Source organism: Cryptomeria japonica, chromosome 7, assembly GCF_030272615.1.
Source record: "Cryptomeria japonica chromosome 7, Sugi_1.0, whole genome shotgun sequence".
NCBI lineage: Eukaryota > Viridiplantae > Streptophyta > Pinopsida > Cupressales > Cupressaceae > Cryptomeria > Cryptomeria japonica.
Genome location: NC_081411.1, coordinates 668,666,435 through 668,684,519, shown reverse-complemented (window position 1 = coordinate 668,684,519; position 18,085 = coordinate 668,666,435). Strand labels below are relative to the sequence as shown.

The following is an 18,085-nucleotide window of genomic DNA, read 5'->3' as shown; positions in this document are numbered from 1 at the left end:
GAGTACATGCCCAACGGATCTCTCAATTCATTTCTCTTCGCTGGATCACAAAAGTTGTTGGAGTGGAAGACAAGATTCGAGATCGCTCTAGGCACTGCACGAGCTTTAGTTTATCTCCACGAGGAATGCAGAGATCAAATCATCCACTCCGATATAAAGCCCGAGAACATTTTGCTGGATAGCGATTTCACCGCAAAGATAGCTGATTTTGGCCTGGCAAAGTTAGTGGGAAGAGATTTCAGCAGGGTTTTGACAAGCATGAGAGGAACTCGAGGTTACATTGCTCCCGAGTGGCTCGCTGGCTTAGCAATTACTTCCAAGGCAGACGTGTATAGCTTCGGCATGATGGTGCTGGAGATAATATCGGGTCGAAGAAATGTGGACATGAGCGTGAAGGAACAGACTAAGCAGTACTTTCCTTCGTGGGCTGCAACTCAAATTCAAAATGGAGACATGATGAGTATTGTGGACGAAAGAATTGCAGAGCATGCGGATGTTGAGGAGGTGAGAAGAGCTACACTTGCAAGCTTGGTATGCATTGCAAAGGATGAGAATGAGAGGCCAAGCATGGCTCAAGTTCTACTGATTCTCCATGGCAAGATGGATGCTGATACACAAGTAGTCATGAGATCTCTGCAGTATCTAGTTAACCTCTATTAGGTTCCTGTTGTCAATCTATTTTTTAATGTTTTACGCTCTATATTACAGTTAAAATGTTTAGCTCCTCTTGGCTGGGTGCCTTTCCGGTTATGCTTGATTTGGGTAGGGAATAAACTTCTTTTCTCTCCAGGTGATTATGTAAGTTATATGACATAGAAAACTTCATTATAAATATAGAAGCTTACAATAAATTTGTAACGATCAGTTCTGCAGGCTAATTTTATATAAAGAACTGTACCATAAATGTTGAATGTGGATCAACTAAATTTTCCAAATAGCGATTAGTTAGTCTATATGGTTAAGCTATAGGGTGGTCGGTTTGTTTTTTCCCTCTATTGTGATGCCTTCTCTATTGTGACCCTAATAACCTAGTTCCATGTTCTAGTTATGCATTCATGTTTTAATATGTTCTATGAGAGTGACCATAATTTAAGGTGTGCTTGCAGTTCTATCGTAGATATAATGTTGTCAAATGGATTGGGTTGCAAGAGATATGTTTAGAACATAGAGTGGACAGCGTTGAGATTATTTGATTATGTGATGTTTTGGTTTTAGATGGGAGTGGATTAGTGTGGTTCGTGACTGTGGATCATTCTTCTTTTGTAGCCTATGTGTTATGTTATCCAGAGTTTGAAAATATGCTTGAAATTAGTGTGGCCATCTATATTGTATATCAAAAGTATTTAACAATTTATTGAATATATTTGATCTGGAAGTTCAATTTATGGTGATGATATTACAATGACAATTCAACATGTTAGATTTATGAGGATGATACCATTTAGTGGTTTATATTGTGATGCTTAGTCTCCATTGATGATGATTTATATTGCATATTCTTATAATTAAATTTGATTCGATGGATAATGATGAGATGTGTTTATTGTTCCTTAGATGTAATTCATTTGATGAAGTTCATGATATTATCTTATGTTATGATTGTAGTCACATAAATCTGTCCATTTTAATTAAATGAAGATCTGCTATTTATTTGATTAAAAACCCACTAGCCATCAGTTAATTAAATTAATATTCAATTAATTCATCTTCAAAAATTCTCCTATTAATTAAATAAATTATTCAATTTATTTTAATTAATTCATTTTAGTTAAACTAAAATCACAATCAATTAAATGAATAAATTCTATTTATTTCATTTAATCCCCTTTCCTCTTTTAAATAAATTAAATAAAACATTTATTTAAATCATTAAATCCACCCCCCTCCCCCCACTTGCATTTTCCTAAAAATGCAACTTGCACTTATTTGTTGAAATAAATGAATTTTATTTTAAATAAAAATCCTATTCTCCCTCATCCACCAAACCCACTTGCAATCCTAATCCCCTTCTGGATTCTTCTAACCCCTTCCTAATTAGCCTAATCCATCCCCTAAATATTGTCATATTCCTAAGCAACTTGGAGTCACTTCTTAAAGACTTCAAAGTCTTTGAAAAGTATTAAATGCTTTGTGTGTTCAACATTTTAACCTCTAAAGTCTTCCAAACCACTAATGGCTCTTACATGACCATTAATGGCTCTTACATAACCATTTATGGTTAAATCCACTTGCACCCATGGTTAGGGACTTTGACCCCTAAACTCAACCCTCATGTAACCCGGTGTCTCTTCAAGCATTTATTGCTTTGACCATGGTTATCCCTTTAACCTTTGCACAAGAGTTTATCCATTGGATAAAAGCATTATTCTTTGGATAATGAATTTATTCACTCAACCCAACCTTAACCTTAACTCCCAAGTTAACCCTCAGGTCATGTCAAGCATTTAATGTGTATTCCCTCTCCTCTCAACCCATCTCATGTTGACACTTGTCAACATAGGATTGGGTTGAAAGTCCTCACATGGATTGAATACTATTCAATTCTGACCCTTGTTGAGATTACTCGATCTCAACCATCCATTGCTCCATTTTACCTATAAATAGAGCTCACATTCCTCATTTTCAAATCCTCTAGCATTTAGCATTCATAGTCATAATCTTGAAAACTTGTATGCATTTACATTATAGTAAATTTTAGAGAAAGAGCATTTAGCATAAATAACGTATATTGTCATTTTGGACTAAAATAAATCTTAGTTCATTTCATAGCATATCTAATTAGTTTTGTTCACATTTGCATATCATTTTGAGAACAATCATTTGTCAATCTTGAACCTCCATAAGGCATCAATAGTGTAAAAAACTGTTGAGAGCTACACTAATTTGGAACTTAGAGAGGAGAGGAACAAGGGAGAAGGAGTTACGAGCATGGTAGAAGGCATTTGGAGCTTGTTGTGTTTGCTTTCATAGTTAAAAACTTCATCATGTTTTTAGTGTCTCTCTTGATATGCCTGCTTAGACTAGTTTTTGGTTGATTAACACTAACATTTATCTTTGTTTCTTGTGATCTTATGTGTTATACGACCACAAGTTTTAGTATAATATCCTTCCCTTTTGCAGAGCATCATTTGCTGAACCCGACGTGAATCAAAGAGCAACGTTTTTTGAAAAAAACTAACTTGTTTGACTATTTTGCTTGACACACAAGTCGTGCTTCGGCACTTTTGTTCGCACTTTAGCACTATCGTTATTTGATCTTCTAGTGCTTTTGTTTCTACAATAGCGCTATTGTCCAAAAATTAGTGTTGTTGTCTATAGTCTAGCGTTGTTGTCCCTTAATTAGCGTTTTTGTTCCTGTATTAGCGCGTTTGTCTTTCGGTCTACATATTTTCTTTTGGCGCTTTTGTACTTAGTTTCGTGCTTTTGTGTTAAGTAGCGCTTTTGTTCTCACATAGAGTAGCGCTATTGTAATAGAGAATTGTAAAAACATACCTTGTAACCAAAAATCACAATTTAGGCTTGTGGAAACCCACTTAGACTGCATTTTATTTTTTTAACTGGTTTAATTATTTGTGCAGGGTGGAGGACGTTAGAGTAGAAAGTAATTGCATTTATTTCGTTAAATTTTCTTTTCAAAGTTGGATAAAATGAATTCATCTTCTTTTTTGGCTTAAATATTAAACTTGCACTTCATTTTTGGGTTATTAAAAAGAAGCACACCTTTTATTTGGGTTTAAAACAAACTTTATTTGTCAAAGTTAAAAAGAACAACAAACTCAAAATCCCACAAATTTACTTTCATTGCAAGTTAGGAAACACTTTATTTTGGTGCTTAAAACAAAACAAATCTCATTTCTTACATCAAACTTAAGGAAACTCACAATCAACATGTCAATTTTTGTGCAAGTAAAAAAAGAACAATCAACTTGTCAACATTTTCAAGTTTCAAAGCAATTTACTTCATGCATACGTATTTCAAATTTAGTTGACCAAGATTTCAATTTCCTAGTTTACTCAACATATTGCCTTTGAAGTTAAAAAGAACACCATGGTTGTTGGAGCAACATCTCCAAATAGTTAGATCACCATTGCAATGACAAGGTAAAAAGAACAAATGTATTTTGTGTTTGGCACACTTGTGCAAAAGAGTTTGTCGAGTGGTCCTACTTCTAACACACACTATCCTCTCCCTTGGCTTTCATGGTCCTAGGTGCAAGAGAAAAGTGTTAGTAACACTCAAATTTTATCTTTTTAAGAGAGGCCTGCCAAGAGACACATCACTCTTGGGAACGACCTCACATGGTAAATCCTTTGAGCCCCTATAAAAATCAAGTGAGAGCGAAAGTTATAGCCTTGGGTATAGTTGTTCCTACAGTGTAACTTGCCGAAAGGACAAATGGGCCCCACCACAAGTTACAAGGTTCTTAAGTGAGTCACTGCAGAATGAACTTATGTCCAAAAACATCAAAAATTACTAAACACCTTGAAGTAGTAGCCCACCCATTCTATTGATTGAGGATATTTGTGATAAATTTAGTGCAAGAGCATAGAAGGTTTTGCTCCCAAGGTACTCACCATACATATTTCCTTGAGTAGAAACATAGCTTTTTGAAAGGTTACTTATAGCTCGATAAAAGTGGTGACTCCCTCATCATAGGGATCATCTATTTGTTATGCTCATGCAAGACTTAGTATATCACATCCTTACTTGCCATGACGGGATTCATAAGGTATGTAGTACCAAAGTTGAAGAAATATCAAGATGTGGGCTGAAATTATCACAACTAGCCATTTGACATTAAGGATAAAGAGTGTTTGAAGTGTTTTTTGTTTTGAGTCAAGACCAGTGCAAATTGAGCCGACTTCAGGCTTTGGAAACACCTAAAATACATTTGAAGGAAAGGGTCATCAAAATTTCAAAGGATTGGGTTGATCTAGACCCACACCTATTTGTACCATTTGAGGCAACATTCTTGTGTTTGTGTGCTTGCTTTGTTTTCTTGTCAAAAAAAATCAAAACTCAGTTCCAAAAACAAGTACTCATCCAACATAAACACTTTCAAAATACCAACAAAAAAATCAAAACAAAGAGCAACAACAAAAGCATCACACTATACGACCATTCTTCACATCTTAAGAAACAAGAATCTTCATCAACTTATCAACTTGAAGAAAAGACCATTGAGCTCAAAGGCTTTTATCAAAAGGAGGAAATTCTTCTATCTTAATAGGCAAATTTTTGTCTCTCATAGAACCTTCTTACGTCACATGTGTCTATATCTTCAAGGGAAATCAAATGAGTTTGATCAAGCGTCATTATACCACAGAGCTTTTAATCAATATAGAGCTTTGACTTATCATCAAAATAAGGGAGGCAAGATCAATCCTGCCTTCTTTCCAGACATTTGTATCACATATAACTCAGTTACGGTAGAACCACCAACCCCTGAACAAGAAGAGAAAGAGTTTGTTCCTTTTGTAACACAAAGTTTTTATTGAAGTACATTTCATCCATTTCCCACATTCACACATCTCAACCAATCCATTTCAACTCTCAAAACATCAAGAGGTTTTTGTCCTAAGTTCTATTTCAATATTGTTTGAATCAAACACAACATATCACTTTTTATAGTGTCTCTACATCTAGGATAAACTCATCCTAAGAGGCATTTCTACACAGGTTAAAACTGGTCTATGAGTGAATCCTCTCATTACTAGGTAGTTGGGTCTGTAACACATCTCAGATCTCTCTAAACCTTATCACATCAAACATTGTCAATCAAACACAACAAGCAATTCAAGAACGAACTTTGGTAACATCTACCTTTAGTGCTAGAGATCCATATGCAAACACCCCACCAATCATCAATCTTTCATTCCATCACCAACTCATCATCATTTTCATCAAACTTCAACAAAAACTTATAAACAAAATGGCTCAAACCAGATCAAGGTCTAGACAAGAAATTGAAGAGGAAGAGGAGGAAAATATCAATGAATTCCAAGAACCCCTTGGAGGAAACGCAAATGATGAAAATCTAAGTACTCCTACTCCTGCGGAAATAGAAAGGGAACAACACGACCCTCTCTTTAATAGACTTGTTGATGAAATACTGAGGAGCAATGTTGATGCTCACTTTTTAAGACTTGCTCAAGAGGGGGCTAAACTACCCTCTGACTTTGATGTTGCACAACTAAGACAAGCATCAAAATGCCAAAGTCGTAATGAGGATGAAAGAGGTCGAGATCACATCAGATATAACCTTCATCAAGGTAATCCCCCACCTCCTCCTCTTCCAAATGAAATAGACATGTTGCGGCAACAAGTCAAAAATCTCGCCCAACAACTTCATAGTGGTGTAAAAACTAATCAATTTTCACTCAATGACATTTGTCCCTACCCTTTGATAGGAATCTTCATATGCCACCTTTTCCATGAGGGTTTCAAACACCCAAGTTTTAAAAGTACCAAGGAAAAGGAGACCCTTGTGATCATGTTAGAGAATTCCATTCAGCTTGCCTCGAAGTGGCATACGAGGACACATACCTAATGCGACTCTTTCCCCAAAGTTTGGGAGGAACAACCACACCATGGTTTTCCCGACTACCAAGTGGCATTAGGACCTTCGAAGAACTAGTCCAGAAGTTCCTACCACATTACTCACACAACATTGAATGTGATATCACCATGGCTGATATATGTAAAACCAAGCAAAAACTAGACGAACTATTTTCAGTCTTTCTGCAACGATGGTGTCAAATGTCTAGCAGACGTTCTCTTCATAAACCTGAACAAGAACTAGTGGAAATATTTATTTCCAACTTAAACGACGAAGTGAAATTTCACCTAGACATAAAAGACATAGACTCTTTCAATGACATGATCACTGGAAAGGTTTAAAATGCGAATGGGCTCTCATCAAAAAAGGGCTTATCAAAATATACAATGAGCCAAAGGATGGCCCTCGCTCGCGCTTCAATAGTGACAAGCCTAACTTCTGGAACAAAAACAAAAACGTCGTCAATGATGGGGTTGTGGATGCAAGAACTATCAAAAGTGCACAACCTGTGGTCCAATTTGTAGGACAGAACCCCCCACCCAAGAATAACACAGTTGCTCCTCCAAATCAAGGACGCAATATATCTCAAGAGGAACCCAGACAGCGTCAGCAAAATTTTAAACCAAAACGAACATACACTCCCTTAGGAGAACCTATTGAAACGGTGTTACGTCAATTGGTTTCTCAAAATCTGGTGACCTTACCCAAAACATCAAATTACGAACCTCAAGTCAAACCTTCATGGTGGAGGGATATTGAACATTGCGATTTCCATCAGGGAAAGGGCATAAGACAAGCAATTGTCACAGATTGAAAGATCTTATTCAGGATCTTATTGACCAAGGTGAAATCAAAATCGAAGGACATGACCCAAAAACAACAAACAATGATCATCTCATGTTCAAAAATCCACTTCCATCACAAGATCAAAGGGGTCCTTCCACTTCAGGGAGAAACACAGATACCACTGATTATACGCAAGCCGCGTATAATTACATTGTTAATCACCTATATGATGCCAGTGAACAAATTGCAACTATTACCATCAAAAATCCCAGCTCCACTTGCAATGTTGTTACACGTCGCGGCAAGATCACCATAAAAGCAGCTCCACAAGGCACCTTATATATCCCAAAGCAATATAACCTTGTGGAACAATTAGATAAAATGTCTGCACTGATATCTATCTTAGAGCTATTGCACCTATCCCCATCTCATAAAACAATCTTGGATCAAGCTCTCCAAGAGGAATTAGTCCCTGCAAACCTAAAAATAGATCAATTCCAAGCTATGGTTGGAAACCTAAGATCATCACCTTGTCTCACTTTCTCTGAAAGTGACAATGCATCCTTCCAACAACCTCATAATGCCTCACTCCACATTGAAGGATTTATCAACCAACATAGGATCAAGCGAGTCTTGATCGACAATGGAGCCGGCTTGAATATCTGTACACTACAATTGGTCACAGCATTGGGATATGCAATTGAATCAATGGATCCCCGCAAGAAGATAACAATCAAAGCTTATGATGATGTAGAGTGGTCATCCAAAGGAGCTATTGTGCTACTATTCCGAGTAGGCCCAGTGGTGAAGCACATCATCTGTCAAATTCTGGACCTTCCTCTGCTGTATAATTTGTTGTTAGGAAGACCTTGGATACACGCCATGCAAGTCGTTCCATCCACCTACCATTAGTGTATCAAGTTCCCTCATAATGGTGTAGAAATTACAATCCTGGGCGATGCAAATCCCTTTGTGTATTAGCACAATATCAATCATCAACCAGAGATTACCGTTCCCAACAACAGAGAATCCATCCCATCCACATCATACATAAGTCCAGCCTCTCTTTCTAGTTCAAACACCACTATACCCAAGCAAGAGAATCTCAAGATGAAAATAGCAGAGGAAGGTCCTGGGGAGTACAATTTGAGTCAACTCTTTTGTGTTGGACAAATGCCTACTTCTCCTAGAACTCATGGTAAACATCAATGGTTACTTCAAACGCCCTTGGTCAAGCCAGCATGCACTTTCATGCCTTTCATCCTTAGAAAGAGTCAAGAAGAAGAGACCAGAGATGAAGACTTAGCAGAATGGATCTATAAAGATCCCGTCACCATGGACATTCCACAAGCTAAGCTTCCCACAGATCAGTATGGAAAAGGCCTTCTAATTATGCAGCAAATGAGTTATGATGGTCAGAGTGCTTTAGGACCTTGCAAGCAAGGACGACATGAACCGTTGTAGCCAGAATTAAAGCCCAAAGATAACACGGGACTAGGCTTTCAAAAGGAGATCCTTCCTAAGCTTAGATTCAAAGGAAAACCTAGCAAACCTCTATATAAGCCAGCTACAAAGAAGTCACCTTTGTTTATATCAGTAGCACCACGCACCATAGCAACTGCCCCATTGAGGCTAAAAATCCCAGCAAAACCAACCACAACACCAGTCATCCCACCAATCAAACCAGCAACCCCATCAGCAGCAGCCATAACATCAATAGCACCGTTAGCAACAGCATCTATATCATAACCCATAGCAATATCGACAACACTGGCAATTTCAGTAGAAGCAGCAAATTCAACATTACCAATACTTCATGTATCAGATTCATTGATCCCCATAATCCTTCCTGCAGCACCAATCATTTCATCTACAAAGGTACACCAACCGATCACACCTGCAGTGTTTAACTCAAAGGACATCCCAGTATGGTATAGTAATCGGATCCCGGAAAGTGACTCAGAGACTGACTCACATGAGTGGGAATTTTATTCTGTCCAGCTTAATACTTCAGATGAGGAAGATGCATCACTACCTCCACCTCGCACAGACATCCCTATTTACGGAGAAGCACAGATAAAGACCTCTTGGATTCCTGAATTGGAAACTTCTTCCACATGCCCTACGTCACATCCTATGCCTGATTCTGATGGGGAGAGTACCATCAATGACCTTCATCACAACATCTTAACCCTCACTGACACATCTAATAAACTTAATCTAATCGATGAGGTAATGCCCATTATCCATCCTGAACTCATCGAATGGAACCAACCTAATCCCCCATGCCTTGACCACTTCCAAAATGATGAGGCGATCATTGACTTTTTGGAACTACGGGATAACATACCATGTGGGGATCACAAAGTTGGATTCGCCATTGAACTTAATAGTGCAGCATACTTTAGGGCAGATGCCAAACCTTTTAGCTGCAAAACAATAAAAGATGGATCTTCCAGTAAAAACCACACTATGGCACTGTTTGATCCTAAAAAGGTAAAGAGAAAGAGTGTATCCAATGGTGAAAACCTCTTTGAGGCACCGAAGAATGAAAGGTTTGACATTCTCCCCTCTAGTACACAACAGGAATGATCAACAATTCTCATCGAGGAAACAAAAGAATACAACGTGGGGACTCCTAAAACTCCTCACCACATACATCTGGCATCTCTTTTAACTCCAGAGGAACGGCCTAAGTTTGTCAAATTATTCAAAAAGCGTCAGATCAACTTTGCATGGTCATATGCAGATATGCCTGGACTTGATCCTGATTTAGTCATGCATCATCTCACCGTAGCAGAAGGAGCCAAGCCTGTCAAGTAGAAACTTCGCAAGATGCATCCTCAAATCGTGGTACTAGTCAAAGAAGAACTTAAGAAACACTTGGATGTTGGTTTTATTAGACCAATTGATTATGCAGATTGGATATCCAATAGTGTGCCTATCGGCAAACCAAATGGGGGCATTCGTATCTGTGCTAACTTCAGAGATCTGAACAAGGCATGTCCTAAAGATGACTTCCCCCTACCACACATCGACATAATAGTGGACCTAACAGCCGGACATGCCATGCTTTCACTCCTGGATGGCTTTTCAGGTTACAACCAGATAAAGATTGCACTAGAAGATCAACATAAGACGACCTTCACATGTCCATGGGGAACATACTGCTGGAATGTGATGCCTTTTGGTCTAAAGAATGCAGGAAAAAGGCACTCCAAGATCTAGTGGAGATGGATGTAGAACATGTCCCAAAGACTCACATGTCTCCTCAAAACATAAAGAGACCTCCTCCAACTGTTGTACATAAGTATCCACAATCATATCAACCTCAAAAGAATGATCATGTAGAGAATGATCAAGAGGGTCAGAGTGTGCCCTCGCAACAATTGAAGAAGGATCATCTTCATCAAAGAGAAGATGAATGTCATCAATGATGTCTCCCAAATCTGCAATGTAGGATTCCACAAACAAACCTGCAATGTCTGTCAGGTAATCATCCCATGAATCTGAAGCTGGAAGACAATGAATATCATGTTGCACTGAATCACTTGAAGGCAAAACTGTCGCACTATCTGCATCATCAGGTGCAATAGGTGATGTGATATCAATATGAGGAGATGAATTACAAGGCTCAAGAATGGGGTCACATGTGAGAATCCCCATGTTCAAGTGCCCAAAGTTCTCCTCAAAATCTGAACCATCACAAGAAGTGTGATCAACATGTGTAGAATCATCAAATGTGAAATCATCATCATCAACAAAATCTGAAAAGGAGTATAACTGAGACGCATGATCAACCACCCCAATTGCAATGATAGCTCTAGTCTCCAAATCTCTAATGAAAACTGACTCAGGTGTGAACTCCACAACTCTCTTAGTTGCACCATGTGTGATTTGATAGATGGAAAGGAGATTGTTTGTCAAGTGGGGTACACACAACACATCATTGAAGGAGTTATTCCCACTATCAATAGACCCTTTCCCAATCACATCAATGTATGTATGATTGCCCATCAAAATCTGAGGCATGGTGCAAGGCTCAAATGTAGAGAACATAAACTGTGAAGATGCCATATGATGAGAAGCCCCTGAATCTAGAAGCCATCTCTCTGAATCATGACTGGTAGTAGCACAAAGAGCTTTTCCTTTTCTTGTCCCAAAAGAGTGAGTCTTCCCACTTGTAGAAGCCATGAATGCTTGCCCTTTTCCTTTTGAATGTGAGGAAGTGGAAGTTGATGAATCATCCTTAGGAAAATCAATCTTATGCTTTTTGATGATATGTGTGAGCTCATCAATCTTTTTAAAATGGCAATGATGCTCCTCGTGACCAAACTTTTTACAATAGGCACAAGTAGGTTTCTCCCTCTTTGGTGAATTATCCCTCTTGGCAGAGGATATATCTCCTTGTTGTGGATAGGATGATGCTTTATCCTTGGGCTTTGATTTCCATTTCTTCTTGTTTGAGTTGTCCTTTCCTTTGTTCCCTTGATTTGCCACTAATGCTTGAGACTTAGAAGCCTTAAGAATGCCCATGCTTATCAACTTAGTTTGTTCCATCATCAACATTTCATTGAAAGCTTCAAATGTAGGCATTGTGTAGCTTGAAACCATTGTCATCCTATGGGTTTGGAAACTAGAAAAAAATGTTGCATATTCTTGTAGAAGCTTGCCCATCAAGTTGAAGATCAATTGAGTATCCTTCTTATCAATGCCACAATCTTTGAGTTGTGCCCTCAACTCATTTGCCTTGGTGACATAATCTTGTATATATCAAAGTTCTTGGGATCCAACATGGTGAGATCACTATCAATTTGATATCCCCTAATCTCATCAAATTGACCATACAAGTCTTGAAACTTTTGCCAAGCATCCATGATTAGAGTACACTTCTCAATATGAAAAATGAGATCCTTTGATACATACTTTCTTAAGGTACCAATTGCCATGATATTTTTAGTGAGCCAATCCAAGTGACCAACTGGATCAAGCTTAGGATCAACGAGAGCAACAATAGTTCCATCAATGTAATGAGTTAGTCCTTTTTCCATAGGTTTACTCCATGCATCAATTTTCCAAGTAGCATAATTATGAGGAGTTAAGAGAGGAAACTTATAAGAACCCATAGCAGCAAAAAGGAAGGAACACAGGAGCACAAAAGCACAAGAGACACCCCCCCAAATTAACTCAATCAAAGTACCACCCCAAAAATGATGATTTTGGCACTTTATATGTAGTGCGTGTACAATAGGCCACTTGCAAAACAAGGAAAAGTGGACTTCTGATTTCAATTTACAACTTCTCAAAATGAGATCTAAGAGACTTCAATAAATACTGCTAGTGATCTAAACTGAGATCCAAGCAAAATGCAAGTACCAAATATGCCAAAAATGGCCAAATAATGAAAGTACAATTTCTACTTAAAATTACTACAAACAAATGGTAGCTTATGAAAGTAGATGAAAAAATATGCACTTTCACAAAAAATGGCACTTGAAAAGGAGTCCATATGAGCCCAAATGAAGCCTCCAAAGTTGTAATAATCGGGATTTCACGATTTCTGAAAAACCTGTATCCGAGAAATAGAAACATCCTACACCATTGTACAAACCATGAAATTCTACCCCCAAATAAAAAAAATTGCTCGAAAAAAGGAGTTCGGATGAGTGAGATATCGCTATTTGAAAATCACCTGCAAAATTATAATTTCTGGAAAATTTCCATCCCAGCTTCAAACTTTAAATGCCTCTAGATTTGGCCTCCGAAGTCTGATTTGGATGAAACAAAAGGCAAAATCGACTTTCTTGGACCTCCTCAATCCAATGGTAACCTCAGATTTGATCCATCAAGCTTCAATAATAACCTGCAATAGAAAGATCCAAAATGCAAACCCCAAATAGCATCAAATTTCTCTCAATTAGCAAACCAATGACACTCTAATGGCTCTGATACCATGTGAGATTTTGCCAAGATCAAGAGGCAATGGAAAGCACAAATAAGAGAGAACAAAATAGATGATAGAAATAAACTGTATTCTATCAAGATGAAAAATATGATCAACTGGATCATTAAGCATTACATACAATGAATATGAGCTTGATTATATAGGCAAGGCTATATGGATATGTGAACACACAAACATGACATGTGGCTCAATAAGAAACAAGGGTAGGTAAGAAATAGGTGTGGGTAGGTAGGAGAAATAATATAATATTCCACATGAGGTGGATCACCCACTGAATGTGGAGTGTAACAACAAGATCACACCATAAAAGGTGGAAATTCTCCTACACACACTATCCCAATGTGGTACAAACACCCAAGTGTCTCATACCCAAACTACTATGAAATGCATTTTAGAAGTATACTTAAGTAAAGTGTAATAATATCCAAGATGAATAATTATTTACACCAACACTTTGTTTTCACTGTTGTGCAGGTAGTAAGGCAGTCGATCAGTTTTTTAAGTTTTTTTGCTTTCTTTAATCTTTGATCAGCTCTCTATTTATATTAGAGACTATGTAATAGTTTTTATTATTCAAGCTAATGCATACAATATATTTCTCAGTTCTAAGAAATTCATAGCAGTCTTCTTCTTTTCAGTTTAGTTTTTTTTTGTTTGTTAAATTGAATAATCTTTCAATGCCTTTCCACATCTTCATTCCCGACAACCATGTGTCTATTGGATACAAGAGACTCTCCCACACAATTTCAGAAATGTTGCGGATGCCCAACATAACAAAACTACCATAATCCAACATCATATCTCTAGAGGCTATAGCTTTCTGGTTCTTTCTTGTTGACCATATTGATCGCCCATCTGAATCATACAGTTTGAGATAGCCGTCAGTTGTTAGATTCAAAACACCTGGCTTGTTTCTGATGGGAGTCTCCCTATTAGCCACCCAAACAATAGTCTTGTCAGACATTTGGGCATACCAAATGCCGATGTACTAGTTTTTTGTTTCGTTTGGAAAAAAGAATCCCAATTCGAAGGTGTCATTCTTTGAAAGTATGCTCTGATTTCCAGTGAGAGAAGATCCCAAAGCGATGTTGTCTCCACCAACTGTAAGGGGATCACAATTGTAAGGTAGACTAAGCATATACAGAACTGAGAGGAAGAAATACCATGCAGACAGACTATTTGTGGCCATTTCGAAAAAACTTCAAACTCCCTTGAATTAAAACCCTACAATTACCCATAGGTTTGTTGTTGTGTTATATAGATAGATCGGTAAGATTAACAAATATTTTGAATTTAATGGATCTTTGGTCTATTAGTGAAGTTTAATGATTCTTAATGTCTGTCAGTTAAGTTCTATATTAAATCCATGATTTTGATAGAATAATACCCTAACTAATTTAACTTAATATTTAACCCAATAAAATTTCAACCTAAGACTCCATACTCAATTAAAAACACAAACAAATCTCTTCAAAATATCCATTGGCTTTGGCTTTTTGCCTACTAGTCAAATGCTATGAATATCCATCGGTCTGTTGCCTATTTGTCAAATGTTATATTAGGGTAGAATTTACAAATTGATGGTAAATTTTATTTGATTTATTAGGACAGAGCTTACAAATTGATAGATGCAGCAATAAAAGGACACCGCAATAAATCTGAAAATAATAGTTTTCTTGATATTCTAGAAAGGAAACCATAGATTGTATATGACACGGCACTAGAATTTCAGAAATTTAAGTCATAGATTGTCATTTATTTGATGGTCCGTAAATTACTGCTTAGTTTCTGTTTGGTCTTTCCAATCTTCCTTGCGAAGTCATGTGTGATGGGTCAAAAGTCTTTTTAAGCCGGCCACTTGAATAACAAAGTCTACACTGATAATGATTTCTTCCTGCACTCGGAAGGAAAATGGTAAATTTATTGACTACGGCGGAATAGCAAAACAATTAATAAGCGTTTTTATCTCTTAACGACCCAAAGAGGTGGCGTGTAGACCTTCCCTTCAGCATTAAATTCACTAATAACTAGCAATCGTATCTTGGTGTCCAATAGATACATGGAAAAGGTTTGGAAGAATCATTTTTATTTTTTTTGCATACAATTGTATAGTACATGAGATTAAGTGGTAGGTAATTTAGCAAATTATGTTGCCTATGCAACAAAGGCCTAGAATTAGGATTATGTTATATCTACAATAAGAGGAGAAGGAGGGAGAGAGAGAGAGAGAGAGAGAGAGAGAGAGAGAGAGAGCATTGGAAAGATAGTGGGGATCAAAGAGATAAGAGAGAGGAAGGAGAGGAAAAAATAGAGATGGAAAGAGAGAGATAATGATTGAGGGGTACATGGATATATAGAAAGATAAAGATATAGGAAGTGATATATAGAGAGTAGAGAGGGATATAGATAGAGTAGAAGAGATAGAGAGACGAGTGAGAGATAGAGAGGTAGAGAGGGAAGGAGAATGAGTGAGAGATATGGAGATAGAGATAGGGGAGAGATATAGAGAGAAATATAGAGATATAAATAGAAATTAAGATGTAGAAAGAGAGGGAGGGGGAGAGAGGGAGAGAAAGAGATAAATAGAGGGAGAGGTGAAAAGGATAGAGGTATTCATTTAACTGACTAATGTTTCTCATATCATATAACTCTACAAAATGGGAAATTATCTTCCTATCATTCTTATGATGGAGGAGAAAAATGTCTAGGTGATAATTGTGTGCATCAAATTGTTGGTTGTTGGAAGGTGTAGTTGTCTTTTAGTCTCGATGGATGAGAATGCCTCATGGAGCATAATTATTACTATTACACTAAAACACTAACCAATGACAACTAAATGCACTAGATATAGATGATTAAATAGTTTCAATTATCTTGCATAAGTAAAAATTCCTATCAATTGTGGACCTTGAAAACCGTAGATATAATATATTAATAAAAAATAATCATATAAATCTATTTATTAACAAATATTTATTGCTAATAATATGAAAGCATAAAATTATTAAATGATTGATCCTTCATTTCTACAAAATATCATGTTGAATTCAAGGTCAAAATATGATGATATTTTTTCTTTTCGATATGTCTTTTCTTGTTTTTTAAATTATAAGTAATAATGTCTTGAATTAATATTAAAATTTATATAAAAAACTACAAGTAAAAGCTAAAGTATTGGACCCCAAATCACCTATACATGATAAAGATTTTATTTAATTCCTTGACTATTTCATACCCTTACTTATGAGAAGTAGAATATTCTCAAATTGTTGATGTTATAATTAATATATTACATATTTACATTATCAGAACTAATATTAATTATATTAAAATAAGGATTTTTTTGTATTTTAAAAATATTTCACATGTCTATTTATCATTTTACAAAAACAAATAAAATATCAACCAAAAAATAAGTTTAAAATTAAAAAGAAGGAGAAAATCTCTTGATGGGATGGAAAGATTAATGAGCTTTGTTGTAAATATAAATATATTTTTAAAATAAGATAATAAATTCTATATTTAAAAATATATTTATTGTTTATTTAAATTATTTTTTACAAATCCTTAAATTAAAATAGAAAATACTAAAAGCCAACTTCATTTCTTAATAATATTAAGTATTTGCATTAAAAAAAAAAAGGATATTAATTTTATCTAAAAAATTTGACACTTAAAATCCAACAAAATTTATATAAAATAAATACATATATGTTATATAAAAAAATTGAAGTCTTAAATATAACATCATCATATTAATATTGTATAGTCAAAACTATAAAATATTTAATTAAATAAAATATGAATATAATAAAAAAATGAGCTTATCAATTATAGACAATTGTATTTTCAATCCTTTAATAAAATGGATAATATTATTTTTGTTATATTATTGACAACTCTAAAAATGAATCTAAACAACAATTTAAAAAAGTTCTTTGTTGCCACAAACTAAGTAATTCGCCAGTCATAATATAATTTGCACATGAAAACACGTGAAAAGCAATGATTGGGATTGTGAAATAACATGAATTTTCGCTAATGTGTCCATAAATTATGCGGCTGGCTTGTTCGGAAAAAACTAATAATTAAACAAAACCAATAAAATTGTTGTATTGGATCAAACAATTATTATTTTGAATATAATCAATGTTTTTATATAATAATTTTAAAATTAAAAAGATTGAATACAAGTAATACTTATTTGTTGAAAAATATATTGTAAAAGTTCAAATAAAGTAAAAATCTATATTTAAAATAGTTAATAGTATAAGTCTATTATACAAAAGTATATAATTGTGAAGGTAAATAAATAACTCTTAGAATGAATTGAAGTCAATTTAATAATCATTGTAGAGTAATACACACTAATAGTGAATAATTATCATAATATTACTTTGACAAATATATATGGTTTAAGAAAGAAAATATGAATAACAATACTTAAATGTGATAGTTAAACAATGGTGCAAACTGATGAATATTCTAACATCGTCTTGATCTTTGTCCTACAAATGCAATTTTTTGAGTCTAGTGAATGGTTTTTGTTTATATGCTTGATTTGTACATTAATATTTGTAACTACAATTTTTTCCTTTACTCTTTAACTCAACTTGCCTCTCGAACAAAATCTTGGTCTTACATCCACTTGGTTGGCATCAATCTATTTTGTATTTATTTTAGAGATAAAAAAATTCAATTTTAAAAATACCTTGAAAGAATTGTCAGGTCACAAAGAACCTTTCGAAGATCAACCATCAACAACATCTAGAAA

General features: G+C 35.6%; 1 protein-coding gene across 1 annotated transcript; it reads left to right on the top strand.

Annotated features, from left to right (window-relative positions):
• On the top strand, window positions 1–660 carry LOC131856903 (G-type lectin S-receptor-like serine/threonine-protein kinase At2g19130). Its single transcript, XM_059208862.1, has one exon. The coding sequence runs from the start codon at window positions 7–9 to the stop codon at window positions 658–660; it is 654 nt and encodes a 217-aa protein (XP_059064845.1). The 5' UTR covers window positions 1–6.
• Window positions 661–18,085: the final 17,425 nt, after the last annotated feature.